This window comes from Plasmopara halstedii (assembly GCF_900000015.1).
Source record: "Plasmopara halstedii genome assembly, contig: Scaffold_54, whole genome shotgun sequence".
Lineage (NCBI taxonomy): Eukaryota > Oomycota > Peronosporomycetes > Peronosporales > Peronosporaceae > Plasmopara > Plasmopara halstedii.
This window is the reverse complement of record NW_020186975.1, coordinates 254,495-275,096: the sequence shown is the minus strand read 5'-3', so window position 1 is coordinate 275,096 and position 20,602 is coordinate 254,495. Positions and strand designations below refer to the sequence as shown.

General features: G+C 44.4%; 5 protein-coding genes across 5 annotated transcripts; 3 read left to right on the top strand and 2 right to left on the bottom strand.

Annotated features, from left to right (window-relative positions):
* Positions 1-75: 75 nt before the first annotated feature.
* PHALS_11405 (Uncharacterized conserved protein) lies at positions 76-2,678 on the top strand (the record flags this gene model as incomplete). The annotated part of the gene is made up of 6 exons (XM_024725181.1): positions 76-150; positions 220-314; positions 390-471; positions 544-1,713; positions 1,786-2,472; positions 2,532-2,678. 6 exons carry the CDS (start codon positions 76-78, stop codon positions 2,676-2,678), a joined length of 2,256 nt encoding a protein of 751 aa, XP_024571897.1.
* Positions 2,679-3,735: 1,057 nt separating this feature from the next.
* Positions 3,736-5,973, top strand: PHALS_11404 (choline transporter-like protein; the record flags this gene model as incomplete). Its single annotated transcript, XM_024725170.1, has 1 exon — positions 3,736-5,973. The coding sequence occupies one exon, from the start codon at positions 3,736-3,738 to the stop codon at positions 5,971-5,973; it is 2,238 nt and encodes a 745-aa protein (XP_024571896.1).
* Positions 5,974-6,137: 164 nt separating this feature from the next.
* Positions 6,138-8,265, top strand: PHALS_11403 (dolichyl-p-man:man c-pp-dolichyl-alpha-; the record flags this gene model as incomplete). Its single annotated transcript, XM_024725159.1, has 9 exons — positions 6,138-6,162; positions 6,242-6,735; positions 6,795-6,830; positions 6,889-7,241; positions 7,314-7,515; positions 7,582-7,614; positions 7,682-7,775; positions 7,832-7,961; positions 8,025-8,265. 9 exons carry the CDS (start codon positions 6,138-6,140, stop codon positions 8,263-8,265), a joined length of 1,608 nt encoding a protein of 535 aa, XP_024571895.1.
* Positions 8,266-8,306: 41 nt separating this feature from the next.
* On the bottom strand, positions 8,307-11,237 carry PHALS_11402 (JmjC domain; the record flags this gene model as incomplete). The annotated part of the gene is made up of 1 exon (XM_024725148.1): positions 8,307-11,237. One exon carries the CDS (start codon positions 11,235-11,237, stop codon positions 8,307-8,309), a length of 2,931 nt encoding a protein of 976 aa, XP_024571894.1.
* Positions 11,238-11,511: 274 nt separating this feature from the next.
* PHALS_11401 (hect e3 ubiquitin) lies at positions 11,512-13,497 on the bottom strand (the record flags this gene model as incomplete). Its single annotated transcript, XM_024725137.1, has 2 exons — positions 11,512-13,294; positions 13,364-13,497. 2 exons carry the CDS (start codon positions 13,495-13,497, stop codon positions 11,512-11,514), a joined length of 1,917 nt encoding a protein of 638 aa, XP_024571893.1.
* Positions 13,498-20,602: the final 7,105 nt, after the last annotated feature.

Genomic DNA, 20,602 nt, shown 5'->3' with positions numbered 1-20,602 from the left:
TAGGATAATCATGTGGTATACTTAACAATATCGTTCTGTTGTCCGCAACGCACAGCAAAAGCAGCAGGAGCAAGTATGGAGGCGTCAAGCTTGCTACCACATGTGGACGAACTCGTGATGGAGTATCTTCTTTTCAGAGGCTTTACTAAGGTACTTGCTACTCAATTTCATCTTCGAGAATTTATGAATGCGAGATAGCAACTGAAACATATTTACTAGAGTTTTCAAGTCTTTAATGCTGAACGCAAGCGTGATCGCACGCGGGGTTTTGACGTCGACCAAATCATCTCACATCTGCTACAATCTATCCAAAAGTACGTGTCATCGCAAAACTTAAATTATCGAATCTTGCGACCTGTAACTTTATGTCATATGGTGATTATTCGCAGTTACCAAGTTGAAACAGTATTGGAGACTTGGAAGTTCTTAACGGCCAGATTTTTTAATCATTTGGACGCATCATACGCATTGGTATAGTGCATTATGTATATACTAAATTGGAGAATTAATCGTTTAAGTTGTCTATATGACTTTACCTTACAGACACTGCAGCAGCTAGAGACGTCGCTCCTCAGACTTTACGTGATTAATGCCGTTAAAAATGGACATCGAGAAAAGGCAGTTGAGTTTTTTCAATTTTACGCTGACGAGCTGAATACATCTGTGGCAGTGCAAAGCAATGGAGCGCATTCGTGGAGCCGATGGTTCATCTTGCCGTACATTGAACATCCAGAAAGTGACGCGTACTTTCAGGTTTTCTTTGGCCAGTCATGGCTTGAAGCCTTTGTCTCGTCGTTCCGTAACTTTTTGTCGCTAGTATTTCGGAATTTGCCGTTGCCCAAGCTGTTGGCTTTTCAGCTCGCTCGACTAGAAGAACCGACGTTGAAATTAAGGCTCAAAGTCAGTCAATCAGAAGCGGCGAGGCTGGGGTCATACAACAACGAAGCGACAGCAAAGATTAGGAAACTAGAGGCTGCAGGACGACAATTGCATGAGATTCTTCGAGTCATGGTGCAGCATAGCTTTATGGAGCACTTTTCGACTACCACCACGAATCTTGGGGACGGAACGGGTGATAGACAGAAGAATAGGAGTCGCAGTCGTAGCTACGGTGCGATGTCAGCAAGTGTTGGCCTTTCCAATAAGCAAATGAAGGAGATTGGAGAACTTTTTGGAATTCGTAGCGAAGGCAGTTCGCCTGCTCCTCTCGTGCTGCCGCGAGATAACCCCCGATTAGCAGAAGTTTATCTTCCTGTAGGCGAGTTGAGTGACGACGAAGAAATTGAAGAGGATGGAGAAGTTGCTGAGGCACCCATTTTGGAGGAGAGTGTTGAGGTGTCTCCGATGTTTTCTCCTATCACAACAGCTTCAACTGTATTGGCTGAAAAGTTATCAATGTTAAACTCTAATATGACACCATCCGAGTCTTCTTCTTGGTCTACCACTTGTCGTGAGTCGAAGAAGGAAATGGACACGACAGCATCTTTGGTCCGTGAGTTCAAAATACTCAACGATTGGAAACCGACTAAGGCTGCGACGACAACGAGAAGCCGTTTTTCCTCCGATGGCCAGTTTCTTGCCATTGCAAAACTCGGAAATATGCGAATTGACATTTGGAGTGCCGATCCGAGAGCACTTTCACACACGTCGACAATTCAGCTTCCAGCTAAATTAATTAGTTTAGATTGGCTGGGTCCCGGACCAAGCAAGCAGGTGTGTTGGTTTAGTCTTTTTATCTTCATCGGGTCACTCATTACAGTTGAAATGCATGTGTCTTAATTGTAGCTCCTCGCATGCACTCTTGATCATGGAGAAACGATGCTGTGGGACGCCGAAGGACAACATGTTATTTCATGTTCGCCATACGAAAGCAATTTGCAGATTCAACAGCTTAATTGTGCTCGGGATGCGCCGATTGCAGCTTGTTTGTTTACAAGTCGAGATGTTCAAAACAACGCGTTTCAACAAGTCATGGTACTGCACGGAGGCATGGATGAACCGATACAAAATTATTTGTCAATGATGGATAAACAGATTACGTGTATCACCTGGAGTAATCAAGGCAAGGTGCTGATTACTGGGAGTCGAACTGGTCACATTGAGTTTATTGATGTAATCCATCCTGAGCGAATTTATCGCTACAACCTGATTGCCTGCAAAGAATATTTTGGTAATGGCAACTTGGCAGCGATATGCTTGTCTCCAGATGAAAAGTCAATGTTAAGCGTTCATGCAGATAGCGCTGTGGTGATGGAATGGTCAATTGCTCCCATATTGGTAGCCGTGGCGTCACCAGATGCAGCTTGTGATGTCAAAGGAAGCGGTAGAAGTGTAGAGCCAGCGCTAACGCGCACGTATGAAATGAACAAGCCGTTGTCGTCAATTCCTTCAAAAGTGGAAAGCACGATCCGCTTTTTTGAAGCCGCTGACTATTTTGTCGTGACTGACTCTACTGGTCTTCAAATCTTTAAGGTATATCCTGCACGTAAACTTTATTGGCTGGTACTGATAGTTGCGTGACTTGTATGTAGCACGGCGAAAAGAATGCAGTCTCGACTTTGCTTCCAAATCAAGCTGCTGTAGCCGATCTCGACTGGCACCCGACGCTCCATTTGTGCTGCTCAGCGAATCAGGATGGCGCAATCTCGCTTTGGAACATGGAGAGAACTTACAAATGATCAGTGTGCGTTCTAACATCCCGATGAACCTGATCTGTCAGTAATTTTAATCGAATTAGTTCGATTAAGCATTGCACACGTAGACATGCCCGTGGTCACAATCATAGGTGTTCGATTGTCGACCGTCTCTGAGCCCAACGTGATCGCAAGCTTATGCGAGTGACATCAACGAGACATTTCATGGCACTGTTCACGATTCAAGAGATTGCCTGTAGGCAAATGGTGCAACTGGATCAGGTCAACATGCCCAGAGCACCTTGAGGATTGCTTAACAAAGTTACTTCTATCAAGTAAAAGCTGAAAAATAACCTAGTCTATGAAGTCTCACCACACACTCCTGACTGGAGTTCACAACAAGACTAGTCATTGCAGATAGTGAGATCTTGAAATTTAATTGACCCATTCTGGCATTATATAGCTCAGCAATCGGTGATTTCTACTGATCTTTCGTCGTTAGCACAGTTGCTTTTAAACACTTTGACCTGATTATGGTAGCCTATGCTTCAGGCTTGGTAAAGAGAAATAACATTAGCAATTTCCTCTTGCGACTTATACTATACGTCTGCAAGTGAACCGAAAAGGTTAAATAAGAACCTCGACATGTACGCAGTTGAAGCCTAAGATATTTTCATATAATGCGTGTTTAATGAAAAAGTATATTTCTTTCGTATTCAAAAACTAATTTGCAATATAACAATCACATAAAACAAGCGCTGATATGTTACTGAATCAGTCATTTGATATCTGTGAGGCAAATAAACGAAAGAATTCAAAGCATTGCATCGTCGAGTATTCCGATATTTAGGAAATAAGCCATTGCTGCTGATTATATTGCAGAAATGCTGAAAGGCTTCACGTCAGCAGTACTGGTTACAAGCCTTAATACTGATTTCGTGCTGATTTTCGCAGCTATTTTAAGCTCACTGACCAAACTTCTTTGCAAAGATATAATATACTAAAAAAATGGTTTCGTTTATGGACTGTTGCCTGGGTAGTCAAAATAAAATTACAGGAATTTCGGTTTGAAACGACAGACACATTAAAAGTTTAAGCAAGTATGGGTTGTTGCACTGAGCAGGTCGAAGTAAAGAATGTGCCGCCTCACGGTGTGATTCCTGCAAGCTCTCGAAAGTGTCGTGATACCTACTGTGCTTTGTTATTCGCAATCTTTTGGATTGGTATGATAGTTATTGCAGTTGTTGGATTGATGCACGGTGAACCCAAACGACTTCTCTATGGCTCGGACTATAACGGTACCACGTGTGGTACTGGAAAGCATAAGGATAATCCTTTAACCTTTTACCCTCGTATCACTCAGGACTTGTTGGAACAATCATCAAACCCATCATTATCATTTAAGGATTTCTCATTCTATGGTCTTTGTGTTGCGAGTTGTCCGAAATCTGGTACCTACATTTGCAATGACGAAATTGAGGCAGAAATTCAAAGCGATTCATCGCTTTTAACCGACGAAGAAAGAGAAAAGGAACGAAAGAAAAGAGCCTCGAGTCTTTTAGTTTTACCGAGCAAAAAACTTTGTTGGCTCGTAGCCTTGCCAAGCGAGCAAGTGTTTTATCGTTGTCTTCAAAGTGCCGAATTAAACACAACGTCCGTGGAGAAGTGTGTGGTTCCAGGAGATATGCCAGAGTACTATGACAATGTAAATGGTGTTTTAATACCAAATGACAAGTGCGAGGTTAAGCACGTAATAAAAACGTCTGAAACGGTGCAGCCAGCACAGGAGAATCCGCTTTACTCGACACTTCAGACGATTGGTGCCACCATAGGACGTATCATTGGTGACTTGCAGGATACCTGGCCAGTCTTTCTTCTCTGTGGCGGAGTTTTTGCACTCATCTTGTCCTTCGTATATGTAATTCTCTTAAGATTTTGCGCTGGACCCATTGTGTGGATCACGATGTGGAGTTTTGTCGTGCTCTTGTTTCTTTTTGCTTTGATGCTGAGTACAAAAGGAGGTCTCATTGGCAATTCAGATTTAAAGGCTTTTACTTCAAAGATTGCCTTAGCTACAGCAACAGCAGGTGTCGATTCGTCCGAGATGACCGATACAACATTTGTTCTCCCGCAGACGCTTCAAGTTAGCAAAGATAAGCAGAAAGCATACGCGGTCGCGGCTTATGTCACTTACGCATTGGCAAGCGTTGCGTTCCTACTCGTTTGCTTCTTTCAAAAGAAGATTCGTCTTGCAGTAGGTATCGTAAAAGAGGCCTCACGCGCACTGCAGCGGCTGCCTTTTTTGGTGTTGTTCCCGATAGTTCCAATTGTGATGCTCCTTATTCTGTTTGCATATGCAACAATTGTTGGAGCTTTTATCTACAGTTCTGGAGAGATGGAATTGGCTTCACTGGCTGGAGAACTTGCGGACCAAGCTGGGCAAAGTGTACCTACGAATGTCACGACAATTTTGACAAGAGTGAAATCAGACCAGACAATGCAGCTGCTGGTAGCGTATCATTTTTTTGGCTTCTTATGGACAGCTCAGCTTATTAATGCTATCAGCATGTGCACAATTGCCGGTTCAGTGTGTCGCTACTATTGGAGTCGTAACAAAACAAGTGACGAAATGGGTCGCTTTCCTGTTTTAACGTCGTTCAAAAACTGTTTTCGGTACCACTTTGGATCTCTGGCATTTGGAGCTTTTATTATTGCTGTGGTGCAATTCATTCGCGCTGTGCTGTTGTATATCGATCATCAAACAAAGGACCTCCAAGAATCAAATCTTTTTCTTAAAGTCGTAATGAAAATTGTGCAATGCTGCTTGTGGTGTCTGGAAAAGTGTCTTCGCTTTCTTTCGAAAAACGCATATATTTTCATCGCAATGAAAGGTCACAGCTTTTGCGTGTCAACTAAAGATGCATTTAAGGTCTTACTACTTAACGTTGCACAAGTTGGTGTCGTATCGACTGTCACCTTTCTACTATTAGGTGCTGGCAAAGTGGCCATTGCACTGAGCTGCGCCATTGTCACGTTTGTCTATTTAGAGAAAAATACTGACGATTATGGAATCGGTGGAGCTCACGAATTGTCGTCGCCTCTGGCTCCAATTTTAGTGGCATTTCTTTTAGGATGGTTTGTGGCTTCTACTTGTCTTGACGTCTACGAAATGGCAATCGACACCATTTTGTTGTGCTTTTGTGAGGACAAAGAGCTCAACAAAGCGACTGGCCAGTACATTATGGGGGAATCGCTAAAAAAGTTTGTCGCCAGTATTCCCGTCACCAACAAGACAGGCAGTCGCGACTCTCCTAACGTCGACGAAGACATTAAACCGTAGTCACAGACTTAACCATTTAAATGCAACGTTAAAAAAATAGTCAAAAGATGTAAACTTGTCGTTTTCTTAGACATTCTACATGCTTTCCCATAATAAGACGCACGATAGGAAGGCATAGCGTAACCATAAAAGTGAACTTCAGCTTATTACTAAACAAGATAAACATGCTCTTGACTTCTGGAAAAGATGGCGAGTAGCTTAGCTTTACCTTATCACATCTTTTACTTATCATGGAATTGTGCGTCATTTTAATCATATTGTCCAATAGACTGCATATCTTTTCCACACGAGTACTTACGTCAAATGACGCAGCTGCTAATGCGTGGCCGCCGGGCTGAAGTCGTGGTGGCTTTTGTCATGACGGTATATCTGTTCACATGCCCCTATTCAAAAGTGGAAGAAAGCTTCAACATGCAAGCAACACATGATCTATTGCTCTTTGGACTGCCGAACGTGAATAAATTTGATCATTTAGAATTTCCTGGCGTCGTACCACGCACCTTTCTTGGTTCGCTCGCAGTAGCGAGTATAAGTCAACCTGCCTTGTGGCTTTTTCAACTAGTGAAAGCTCCAAAATTCTATATGCAATTGGTGACACGCTGGGTGTTGGGGCTAATGACGTTAAGCGGTCTATTCTTCTTCAGTGACAGCGTTGGAATGCGCTATGGACGAGATGTCAGTCGGTTTTTGCTACTGATTTGCGCATGTCAATTCCATCTTCTGTTCTACATGACACGCACTCTACCTAATGTGTACGCACTGGTACGAAGAATTAAATATCGAACAAAGTAGATATAACATTATTTAACGTCGTGATGTAGGCTTTAGTATTGTTTGGACTCGGCTTTTGGCTTCGGGTACGTTTGATGAATTTTAAGTCAAAATGATCATTCTCACGCCTTTTGGAGGTCTTAGAGAAAATTGCCCTATACAATTTCTCTCTTCACGTTTGCGACAGTAGTGTTTCGAGGAGACACTGTACTGCTGTTTGCACCATTAGTGCTCAGCATGTTGCTGTCGCGTCATATATCTGTCTTTCAGATTGTCAAGTGGGGATTATTAGCGGGAATCGTGTCGCTTTTTATCACTGTCACAATTGATTCCTTTTTCTGGAAGCGGTGGCTTTGGCCAGAGGGTGAAGTATTGTGGTTTAACACGATTGAGAATAGAAGCAGCGAGTGGGGTGTGAGTCCGCCATTATGGTACTATACATCAGCTCTGCCGCGAGCCCTTCAGTGGACATTGTTGCTGATTCCCGTCGGTCTCAGGTTTGTTTCAGTTACAGTCAAAGTATCGGACACCGTTTACTCTGTATACTGATTTTGGATCTCGTACGATAGTACACTCTTTCCAATGCTTTTGCAAAGTCGTTCGCTGAATGCCGTGAGGTGGGCGCTTAAAACGGCACCGATTTTTGATTGGAGTGTGGTTACATTGGCGTGGCCCGTTTTCATTTACCTGGGGCTGTTCTCGCTCCTTCCTCACAAAGAACTGCGCTTTATCTTTAATGCAATCCCCATTATCAATATGGTGTCGGCTGTGGTATGTATAGTATGTTTGTGTTGAAAAATCCACATGACTTGACAGTTTGCTGATTTCACGCTATAGGGATTAGCTAAGCTGTATCGCAACAAGAATAAGGTATCTGGCTGTTGTACCTCTTCTGTTGACTTGTTATGTAACGTGGCCACGTTTCTTCTACTTGTAGGCATATCTTCCTTTTGTTGGAGCCATTTTTTGCCTAGTATTGACGGGTTTTGGTTCTTTATTTATGCTCTCGGCTGCTCGGTCCAATTATCCTGGTATTAAATTTTTCGTCGTAAGCTGGCCACATCTAACAATATGAATTTCTTTCTAGGTGGAGAGGCATTTAAGTATCTGCACCATTTTGCTTTTAATGACCGTGAAATGCCGCGCAGCGTCCACATTGACGTTCCTGCTGCGATGACCGGTGTGTCTCGATTTGGAGAGGAATTTGCTGCTTGGAGGTTTGTTTCTTTCAGCTATTCTGCACAATTTTATTATATTTGTGTCTCATCATAACTGGACAGATATTCAAAGAACGAGTCAGTGACTACAATTGATCATTTAACGCAGTTCGACTATCTGCTAACAGCAAAAGACCCTACTTTGCTGAAACGAGACTTTCGCTACATCGCCAGTTTTGATGTTTTTGAAGGCATTCAACTAATAAATCACCGCGTTACTTTCAAGACCAAGAAACTAGTTTCTCTTATGCGGAAAAACACTATCATACCAGGTTCGACGATACAAGGTGACACAGAATATTAACTTTTGGATAGATGTCATAGGTCTGGTTTCCTAACCTTTTGCTACGGAGCGTATACTTGGGTAACGTACCCGACAAAATATAGAAAACGTAGCAAATTTTGAGCACTCTCCGCATCTCGCGCTAGACGTTTGCCATCTATATCTTTGCATCGATAAAACTCTTTCAAGTCAAACGGCTCACTCTCACGACTTCGGAGGTACTCGACCAATTTTGACTGCTCTGTCGAGCACTGAAACTTTACATGCAGATATGATTGCCACTTGTCATTACCAAAGTTTTCGTCCAGCACATACGTGACTTTACCACCATGTGACCGATGCAACGTTTGATTGCGCTTTGGTTTGGGCTTCGGCGTCTTGATCAGTGCCCGATGCAACTTTTGAGTCGAGTGCTCTGCTAGAACCTGATCCCGAGGTGATAAATGTGGAATCTCTTCCGTCTTTAATAAAATAGCGATTGGATTGACACGATACGCAGCGTCTCGAGAGACCTGAACGTGTTTCAAGGAAAATCTTGGATTCGTGAGGTCAACTGTAAAGCTTGTCAGTGCTGGCGTTGTTGTAACGTGTACAAGACCTTCCTTCACAAGGTTTTGCATTTCTTCAGAGGCAAGATATTCTGGAAATAAGTCTTTTCCATCAAGGTCGTTTATCTCACGACATAGAGCCTGGATGTAGCTTTCTGCATAGTGTCTCATCGAGTTAATCTGATTGAAATCACTTGGATACAATTGCACTCCTCTTCGCATTTGTTCATCGCTTCCACAGAGTTGCATGACAGCGGATGATATCCATTCTCTCCAACTTACTGAGCACAGTTGCACTTCAAGCCACATATTATTCGTTCCTAGCGTCTCTGTTTCAAACCACACGCCAGCTGGAATATATACGACGGATCCGGATCTCAGCACATGTTCCTGAATTGTATTCGTAACTTCAGTGGCCGCATTCTCTTCAAAAATCTCAAAAGTTTCACTGGGTGCTGAACACTCCAATGTCGATGAATTATTCGATGCCAGACGATGAAGTTTTGCAATCTCAGCAACGTCGTCCAGTTGCCATGATGTTGGATGAAAACACGCAAGTGGATACGGCACTTGACTTGATTTTAGTCTCCACTTAGATTTTCCGCGCAAAATAAAGACAATTGTTTCGATCCGATGAAATTGCCAGTCCAATACTGTTTCGTTCTTGGGACAACTCACTAGCTTTACACGATGACGAGACATGGCATATTCCAGACCCAACTCTGTTGCTAATGGGCGGATAAAATGCTTTGCGATTGTCGGCGGAGCAGGAAAACGAAGTGGGCAGTTCTCAAGATCGCGAGCTTTTGCGCTCGATACTGACTCTAGCACATGACACGCTGTACTGCAACAGGGCCCCGACACCTTTGGAGAAAGTTGAACGATAGGCTCATCCGTTGTCTCCACGGCATCAAGCAACAACTGCACGTTTAAATTTCGCAATCCTGTGGTATCATTGCGTACCAGCTTTTGAAATCGAGACATAGATGCATGTCCGGCAAACGGCGTACTTTGAAACGCGCTCTTAAGGCTGTTTGCGAGTGTCTCCGAACCCATTAGTTGTACTAATGCTTTTCGATTATTCGCTATCTCCGACTTTATAACTTGCATGTCGGCAGTGTCAGAAGTCACAGGATTTATAGGATAAATTTCTTTTGGCTCGGATTTTAGTCGTGAAGAACGACGTAGCGGAAGTGCATATTCCGTGCCAAATTTGCCGCTTTGAAAGACTGGAGATGGTTCCTTTCGCGCTCTCACAGCAAGACGCTTCGATCGCTTTGGCGTCTGCACAGGAGCTACTTTTCGCTTGACTCCGCGAGATTTTGGAGTGTTTATCTCATCCTTTGGCAGGTCATTTTCTCTCTGTGCAATTTGGCTCTCAGATTGAGATCCTTTCATAGATTCTTGATCATATTTGGAGAGTGGGGATTTAACTTCAGCCGTACTAAGTGGGGTATCATCCTCAGAGTCCCGAACGACCACATTTTTCTTCTCTTTAGCTGCAACAGAATCAAGCCAGAAATTTGATTTGGTTTCATTCCCCGACTCCGCATCAAGCAGTGCTGAAACTGCTACTTGCGATTCTACATGCCCGTCGCTCTTATCAGCGTCCACTTCATTAGTATCATTTGAAAGTAAATTCTCCGTCGTATCACTTGCTTCCTCTTTCTCGCTTTCACCTTGACTCGATAACGCGACATTCTTTGAGATCTCAATGTCTATGTCAGTGTCCTCACTGCTGTACATGTGACTACCGTGCGAAAATGCCTTCGCTGACGTCGACATTGCTGCTTTTGATTCTGCTACATCCTCTAACTTTGCATCGAACGGTGCTTGACCTCTGACTTGCCGTTCTTCCTGCTCACCGCTTTTCGTAAGACTTGCTTTATCTGTCAAATTTGTTTGCACATGTTCCGTTCTATCACAAGCTTTCTCTTTATCCATTTCATTTTGACTTGAAAACGCGACGTCCTCTGGAATCTCATCGTCTGATTGAGTGTCCTCACAGCTAAAATTTTGACTGTAGTGAGAGATTACTTCTGTTGACGTCGACAAATTCGAGTGTTCAATCACCACTGATGGAGTGCGTGCAGTGTCGAAAACGTGTTCAGACTGCAGAGAATCATTCATTGTGTTTCCTTCCAACACTATCTTCGTAGACTGCTCAACGTCCAGTGTTTCTTGAACAACTCTAAGTTGTTCTTCCACCTTCACTACAGTTTTATTCATATTCATCTCATCTTCTATTCTCACGTCATCGAACTCCCTTGCTACTGTAAATTCAGGCGCTGAATAAAAGTCAAATCCGCTGTCTATTTCGTTTTCATCTTTCTCATCATCCGCCCCGTACTCTTTCTCTTCTTCGTCAACCGCCGGACAAAGACTTGGTACGTACGTCCTTGAGTCATTGGTTTCTCCATCGGCTCCCATACCAGCCTCTGCCATTGTGTTCATCAACTGCCTCACCTTGTCAGCAAGACTTGCGGCTACCTCACCGCTCCTCGAAAAGCACCACAGGATGCTCGAGCCGCTGGCTTAATATCTACTAGAGCTTCACAATAGATAATAAAGATTCGCCCTGGGAAGCTGCAGAAGAATTTAATAGCTCTGAGACGAGACGCGATGTCAACTGACACCATAGGAAGCGACTCAGGTTAAGGGATTTCAAACTTCCATCAAATTCTTAAATAATCCACTACTTTCACTTTACACACATAACTCACTCTTCGCTAAACTCTGTCCACTCCATATCAAGCACTGCGTAAAGTGCAGTCTCCATCTCGGTCTTGCTTGTATACAATGGCAGCTCCACGCGATTGAAGCACGTATGAACTTTCGGGAAGCCACGAATTTGATTCGGTAAGGGTCTTAACGAGAAGGGACAGATGCGTCCATCGTAGCTCGTCAAACCCTTAAACCCTTGTACAGGTACGCGCGACGAACCAGTTGAAAACTGTAAGAATCGTGCACGTTCGTCTTCTGTAAATCGTTGCAAAATGTCCCAAAACCAGTCGACAACTTGAGGAGCATCACTGAAGCTAGGAGCAACGACTGTGTTGCTCTTCCAGTCAACCATATCGATTTCAGGCAAGCCACAGAGCACAAGTTCCAGTTCTTGGTAGTCAAAGACCAGCAGTGCTTCTTGTGGGATTATTTCAAACAATCCAAGTGACAAAGCTTGTAACTGAGGAGCATAACGGTCGAGCATTAGATATCGCAACTTCAGATGAAGAAATTCTAGTTTATTGGCGTCCGTCACAGGCTTGTCTCTTCCTTCAGGAACCAAATCGATTGTCACGACTTCATCATCGGCACGCAGCTCGGTCACGCAGAATGTGAGCTCTAAAGCGTCAACTCCATCGTTATCTCGCATCCACACCATACTCGTGTAGACTTCTGGGTCGACGTATTGCAAATCAGAAAACGTGATCGGTGTTCCAAGAAAATGTTTGAGCATTGGGAGACACAATCGCGCTTGCATGGTCTGTCCTTCCAGAAGCGCCCGACCGAGCAGTCGACCAATTCCACGAAAATATAGCAAGTGATCGGCTGTGCAGTCTTCCGAGTGCGGATTGATCGCCACGGCTTGCGTGTGGCGGTGACACGTCATAAAGAGCCCCAATTCATCGTCGAGTAAGCGACCAAATAAAATAGAAAACCATTCTCGTTGCAATCCGCCGGCATCGATCCCAGCTTCTCCTACAAATTCTATACGAAGTGGAAAATGGATATGTTCCGGTTGAATGCCCAACAACTGTTCCATACTCTCAACTAGAATATGTTCACGTTTAACACGTAGTTTAATCCGACCTTCTTCCCACGGTCGCAATAATGCCCCCATCCGTTCCAAAAACCAAGCATATTTCTTTGGAAATGCTAGGCGTGATACACGATCCAATAAGGCTAATTCTCGTGCCGTGAGTTTATAGCCACTAATTGTCACGGCTGCGTCTAGTTGCGACGCATCTGCAAACGTAAGGCGTCCAAGATCTCCCATCATAGACGAGCGACGAACCATGTGCGTAACAAAACCAGTTGACACGCGACCAGAGGCAGTTGCGCCACTCACGACAGTCAATCGTCTAGCCGCTGCTGCGGCGTCCGCTCTTGTCCAGAACGCCGAATCTCCATCTTCGCCAAGACATCGGACCCACTCTTTGCGTCGCCGCGCGTATTTTTGTCGAGGATTAAGCGTCGACAGACGCAACGGTCGTAAGGACTGTCTACTACCAGCACTAAGAACGGACGACCGCTGTGCCACCAGCGACGGTCTAGTGAGCATTGTTATGGAACCTGCAGAGCTTACGCGTTCATCGCGTCCTGCTATTGATTGTTTAAGCCGAAGATCTTCGCGCTTAGAGTTTTTCGTGCCACACAGCATACAAGACGGACGATCCATGGCATTGCTAAACTCGCAGACTGAGCACTTCCACCGCTCTGCTTGTGCTTCTCCACGCTCAATATCGAGCCTTGTAATCGTCTCTTGATCCTGTAAAAGCATTCTAAGCAAATACAAGAGCGTATAAGTGAGTTTGCACGAATTTAATCAAATCATATTGACGAAGGCGTACCTGGCAAGAAAAGACTCCGACGCACTTTGAAATTGATTGCGAGTGCGTAAGAACCACAAGCCACCACCAAACACGAGCAAGAGCATCATGGACACCATTGGAAGCAATACAGACATGGAGTTGTCGGACTCCATGCTGTGTACTTTGGCTCTGACGCCGGAATTGGTGATCTATGTGGCGTCTGGGTAGATTGTACAGAAGCGTGAATAGAAAAAGCTTGAGCGTGGGCTTTCGATTTCGAGCTGAACTTTCAAGGAGCTGACTAGACTGTATTTTAATATTGCGATAAGTTCATTGTGTTGTGAGACTCTTTCTCATCCGCCAGCTGACGAAAACCGATATATAGATAACCATCTGGACTCACGAATTTGCTCGATAAATTACGTTATATTGATGTTATAGGAAGAGACTATATACTTCACTGTTTCAGAGTTCAGTAAAAGCGATGTGTACTGTAGTGGATAGTGCATGATATTGCGATTATTTTCGTGCCATAATCTTGAGTATTGATATGTTGATTATGGCTGGCAATAAACTTAGTTGGGGATCAATTGCTCTAGCGTTCAAGTCGAAAATGTATCGTTAGCATAGATGTCTCTTTCTTTTTATAAAGTATAACAAGATGCTTTCAGCGTTGTGTCATACGCAATTAGAATGCACACGTGTGTTCCTTCGTACTTTCCTTGGTCTGGGTACATACTACTTTCTCGAGCAATTCAACAATGAATTGCCAACGCTGTAAGTGTGCTTCATATATATATTAGTACAATGAGGTGAAGTTGTGTGACATAGATCGCGAACACAATATTACAGCGGGCAACGATCTTTAAATTTACCTCAGGGAAAGACTTGAGTTGAATATGTTTTCAATAATACGCACTATCTGCAATCATAGTGGGTTCCTTATAGGATGTACTCGTCTTTTGGTGTATGTCACTTTGTAGTCTATATGTATTAGAGTCATGAAAATAAATCACTTGATTTGGACAACGAGATTGCCACCTACATCACTTGGAGGCGACTTTGGCTATTGCAGCTGGCGTTGATGAACGCATAGGGGACTAAAACCACTTGCTTAAATCAAAGAGCTTTGTATGAAATATTTAAGCTAGCTAAAAAGGCTCTTAGTGCCATAATGTGCAAGCACATAATTTAAAAGTCAGTGTCAGACTTAGTACCAGTACGAAAGGGCTAGACTTCGAAAACGAGATATTTAAGTGCTAGACTCACGCTGTGTGGTACAAAGAATTTGATATTTGTAAAAGCACACAGATGCAGATGATATAGCATGGATTTTGAGCTGACTCTTAGCTATGTGGTTCTTGTAAAAAATAAGAGCGCGAAGTACCTGAAAAGCTATCGGTTTCGCATCTGAGTGAAACGGACGAGCCCGTCCACTGCGTTTATCAACGCGAACAACGCTTCTCTGAGCGTGTGCACCGCAATTCAGATGAAGTTGGTAGCAATTCGACGGCCGTATCTTGAAACGACTGTCTCGCTGTTAAGGTAGATAGCGATATGTCCACCTATCTGCTCTTAGAAAAAAAGACATGCCAAATAGGCTAGTGTCCTCGGGGGTTCCAGCGAGGATTGAACAGTCAGTGACATAAGTGCTGTGCAGCGGGACTGCCGCAGCTCTTTCGCTTAGATGAAGCAAAGCTAAGGTCGGTGAAATTCGTTCTATACTTAGAATCAGGGCAAGTGAAGCAGATCGCAATCCGATTACTTTAAAAGTAACCATAACCTTAACCCAAGGCAATGAGCTTTTCCGTTCAAAATATAATCTTTATTTCTTAGTTTTATTTGCGGCAAAGCCGCCTATATCCAAATTTATAGGTTTTTCTAATTAATTCGTCAAACCGTATTAAAGTGCATAACTACTGGCAGTCCAACCGCGTACTGACTTCTTTTCACGGTGTAGCCACGCCGTAACTACAACTTTAACCCAAGCCCAAGGCAAATGAACTCTTCCGTTTAAAATGTAAAATGCATTTCTTGGCTTTATTTGCGGCAAAGCCGCCTCTATCCAAATATATTGGTTTTTCTAAATTAATAGTAAAACCATACTAGAATGCATAACTACTGGCAGTTCAGCCACGGACTGACTTCTTGTTACGGTGTAGCCAGACCATTGTGTATTTCACCGTCTTGTGTAACCGACGCCCTTGTACCAGGGTGACTTTAACCCCGTCACTCTCTCCCCCATCAAAATTGTGAGCACCCACAATATATATTGAAGCGTCGCCTCGAACGAAGCTCGCGTGTCCAAGACACCTCTACATCCCCAGGATCTTCTGCTCAATGATCCCTGTGTCTATGACACGAAAGACACGGACACTAAGAGGGTGCTGAACGCACGAAGTGGGTCGTCAATCCTGAAGGATCCCTCAGATCCGTATGATTCTTTGGTAAAGGAAATTCATGACGTCGTCTTCGAAGACACGCCGTCGGTTCTATCACCGGACCGAGGTGTGTGTCACGGGATCAACTTGGTTCCGGGAACCAGATACTGCGTAACACGTCGATGGCATCTGCCCTAGGAGCATTGTGACGTCATTGACGCCTTTTCCGTGCAAATCACGACGCACGAATGGTGCGTGAGAGCAAGTCTCCCCATTGGACACCCAGGTTTTGTGTCCGGAAGTCGAATGGCATGTGGCGTATCGCTCACGCTTACAAGCTACCACCATTCTATCACATACACAGTTAGATACATTGGTCCCCCCTTGCTGTGATGTCATCTTTGAGAAAGAGACTCTTACTATTTCGTGGATGATCAAGCCTAAAACACGATCATTTTCCGTTATAGCCTATACATTAAAAATTGGCACGCTGATTCCTAGGAAGGATGTTCTCCAGAACAATATGAATGGCTGTACAAAGTACAGTGCACTCGACTGTGTCGATGGGTATTACCAATTGCTCATGAGATCGAGTGATATCCCGCTGACAGCGATGAGTACTACGAGCAACATGCTCTGAGAGTGGCTTGTAATGCTCAAGGGCTGTCAAACGTACCAGCAACATTGATCGCCTTGTGACGCGATTGTTTAGGCTCCGTCGGGCGTCTGCGCAGACACATTTTGACGACATCTTCGTCCACAGTCGTGCGATGCACGGATGTACAGATGTGGAAAACCACGTCGTCCATTTGCGAGCGGTACCTGAGTGCATGCGCGCGAATAAGCTGTATGATAATGCCGATGAGTGCATATTCGGCGCGGAATAAATCTTCTTTTTAGGGTGCTTCATTGGGAAGCGTTGCCTTCGAGCGGATCCCGCTAAAGTCAAGGTCATTATGGACTGGCCGGTTCCAAAGAAGCAAAAGAACTTGCGCAAGTGGCTTGGCCTCTCTGGGAACGCCAATATTGGTGCATGAAGGAGGCTGTCTTTGACACTGTCAAAAGTCTCCCGATGCTCGGTGTCTCTAAACCATTCTGTATTCTTTTAAAGAAGATTAGACAATGGTCGTGCCATTTCCGTACAATTTGCGCTATACTTGTGCAAGTAGTTGGCCCCCGATCGTCATTTTGTTGTCGTCTGTGACGCTTCGGCCTTTGCTATCGGCTGTGCACTGATGAAAGCAGACGCCGCGGGGCGAGATCGGGTGATTGCGTTCAAATCTTGCCAGGTTAAGGCTGCGGAGATAAACTTTCCAGTCCACGACAAGAATAACTTGCGATGAATTTTGCACTTGCCAAGTTCAGGGTGCATCTGCTTGGCTCAATGCCATTGGTGATCTAAACAATCATGCTTCATTACACACTGCGACTCAGTCACCTCACCACTCGCAGAGGATGGCCAGGTGACCCTCCTTCGCAGAATATGACTTCGAGGTGAAGTATAAGCCAGGAAAGCAAAATCGTTTGGCTGATGCGTTTTCACGCAAATTGGATGAGAAGCTTGCACATGTCACGACGGTGGCGACGTCAGTGACGAATTTGATTCGCGCCGCATACGCGGATATTTGTATGTGTGTAGCGCTGCTACAGGATGACGGGAGCAAGAGCTTAAAAACTTGGACAGTAAAATGTCGGCGCGATTGCGCGCACGGTTAAACTGATATTCGTTGAATAACGGTTTGCTGTATTATAACACCGACTCGACGGAAACGCCACAAATCGTGGTTTCTCGCGATGAAAATTTAAAGTACCGTATCCTCTATGAGGCCGCGAAACCCCACTCAGTGGTCATATCGGTCGTGCCTACAGCTCTATGAGTTGCCCTTACTGGTGTTCCAAGCTATACAAATGAACGAGAGCCTATGTGCGCACGTGTGAGACGTGTCAAAGGATATAAAACCCTCTCCGAATGCGGCGGAGACACTGGCAATTTTACCGGTACCCTCCGGGTGTTGGCGGTCTATGAGTACGGACCTTGTGTTTGGCCTGCCGAAGGACTCGGCGGGCAACATGGTGCCGTGATCTTCGTCGACCATTTGAGAAAGATGGTTCATCTCGCAGCGCACAGCGACGCTGTTTGCGAATCGTGTCTTTCGACAACATGGACTCCCGGAGTCAATTGTCTCTGACAGAGACCCACGCTTTACTGGGAAGTTATTGTCGACGATCATCAAGCTGCTGGACGCCAAGCTGTATATGTCAATAGTGGACCATAAGTAGACCGATGGCCAAACTGAGCGCGTGAATCCTTCGCAGAGTCTGCGCTGAGACGCCGAAGCGCTGGATCGCCATGCTGTCATTGCTCTGGTCAATGCAGTATATTCGTCTACCGATTACTCGCCGCTCTACGTGAACGGGCTCGTTCATTCTCGCGTCCCGCTGACGCCGCCATCTCATGGCTCAAGGCTTGGTGAGTGAGGAATAGCAGAGCGGCTTGCTAGTATCGGTTCCTTCACTGTTTGTAAAGAAGTCGAAGACTTCCTATCAACCAGACTGAGTGACTTTCGACACATTCGCGATGCGATGGCTCAAAGCCAAGACATGCAGAAAAAATGCACACAACAAAACAGAAAAAATGTTGAAGACTTTGAGGTCGGAGACCTGGTCTCAATAAAATCAAAAAAAATTCCCACAGGTGCAGTTTCCACTATCTTTGATACTTAATCGGGCCTCTTAAGGTCGTGGCCAAGCGGGGCGTTGCGTATACGCTAAACCTTCCGAAACGGATGTGCGCCCGCCCAATATTTTATGTAAGCTTGATTTAGCCGTATTAGAATCCGGCGCAAGTGAACGCGGAAGCGTTGGCGCCGGAGCGGCGCCACATGCTCTCGACCACCCAGATGCTGAACCAGCCACTGGCTTTGAGCACGGAGTGCAACAATCTCCATCCCCATCGGCGCCAAGCGCATCTTCTTCGCATGTGTTAGTCATATCAACTCGATACCTCGTTCTTGTCTGATTCGCTGCAAAAATTTCTTGATGATTACTTTCCAAGCTTCTTACAATAGGCAGTGAGGAGAAATTTATATTCCTTTACCAAAGCTCTATTTACTGTATTTCGAGATGCTTCTGCCCTTGAGCCCAATTTCTGTCCAAGGATGAATAGATTGGAAAGGAGAGTCAGTATTGAGCATTTCATCAGATGGCGTACCTCGAGGTTTTGCACTTTGATCTATGCAGTAGATGAAGTGAAGTTTTATTCGAAGCATAACTTCTTTGTGCTGATTGGTATTCGAGCCATGATCCTAATATAATACTAATATTAATCAAGACCGTTCATCAATGTACCAAAATAAACGGATCTGCGCCAGAGTAGTGGTCAGCTGGTTTTTGAGTCAGCCATTTAGTAAGAGCGATATATCTAAAATTTTGACAGCAACCCAAGCAGCTACTACCAATAACGTAAAAGATAGATTCATATTCCAAAGAGCCAGCTCAAGCACCCTGCATTGAAAATGCTTTGAGATGACGAGTCTGTGTTAAAGAGGGAATTGAGGACGAATGGTCACGTATGCTTCACTTAGAAGCAAATACGACTTCATAAATGATGTAGTTATATTAATTTGAATTTGCGCTTCTGTGTCAAGAGTAACACTTGTCCAGAATTGAGTTTGGCATACGTTGATAAAAGAAATATGTGCTCTACCATTTACAGTAAGAATGCCTTATTCACTGCAAAGCACAAGGCGAGCAGATCACGTTAGACATGTCCCACACCTAACTTTCACGAACAATTACCAGACAGTGAGTCCAAATACGCAGAAAGACAGGGTCATGAACCAAATGGTGGTACAGATAACTCACCTTCACATCGAGAATCCGAGCAGAAAGCAAGCGAACGCTTGAATATCCGCACTGTCAACATTCCGTCTTCCAAATCACCATCTACCCCATCCGTAGCAGCACTTATGATAATAATTTACCATAAATTCATCCTCGTATCCTCGTATAAAGGCTTGGCTATGAGTCTGTGGATACGAAAATGAGCCAGATTCAAATCAGTGAGACGGGTTTGCCCGTTCACAAAAGCAAGAGTCATCACAACTTTTGCAGAGTTGATTACAATGTGACCGCAGGCCTATTAGTACAGGGCTTCTGCACGGATAAAGAGCGCAACAAGCTCTTTAAAGTCGCTTCATTGGCGCTTCCTGACCACTACGTCATTATTTTTCCCACGTACCGCATGCGCCTAAGTAACATCAAACGGGAAAATTCATTCTCTTTATGGAAATCATACCATTAATGTTGGTTGTTGGCGAAAGTCCTGACAAGTATCGGACTCAATTCGCGGTCCAGGTTAAAAAATTGTCTTACAGATTCATAAGCAAGATTAAGTGAAGCGGATTTCAGACAAAATTGTCGCTTGACTCCTAACTTGAATAGCGTATAAAGCACGGCGTGAACGTCAACGCAGATGACTAGCACCTCGAGGTTTAGCTACCAATAGCCCTGCTTACACTAGTGAGACCACTTGGTAGAGCTACCGGCCAAGCCTCAACTTATGCACAAGGTCGAGCATCATTTGGTCGCGAAAAAGAAAGGTTACATCTCACACAGAGAAAGATTCGGGCGTCCGGAAGCGCAAAGGCACCAGGCTCGTGCACGTAATCCACGGGCTTTTTTTTTCTTAAAAAAACCGAGCCCGTGGGTTATAATTTTTGTTTTTGCATGATGACATAGACTTTGAGTTACTTATATATAAAAAGTTAGTCAAATTACTACTTCATCTGTCACGGTCCTCTTCTTTGCGAGGTCACATCATTTTACAAGTAACAATACTTCGGTACTTTCGAACAACCATAAACACGCATGTGAACATCGTATAATTAATTATACA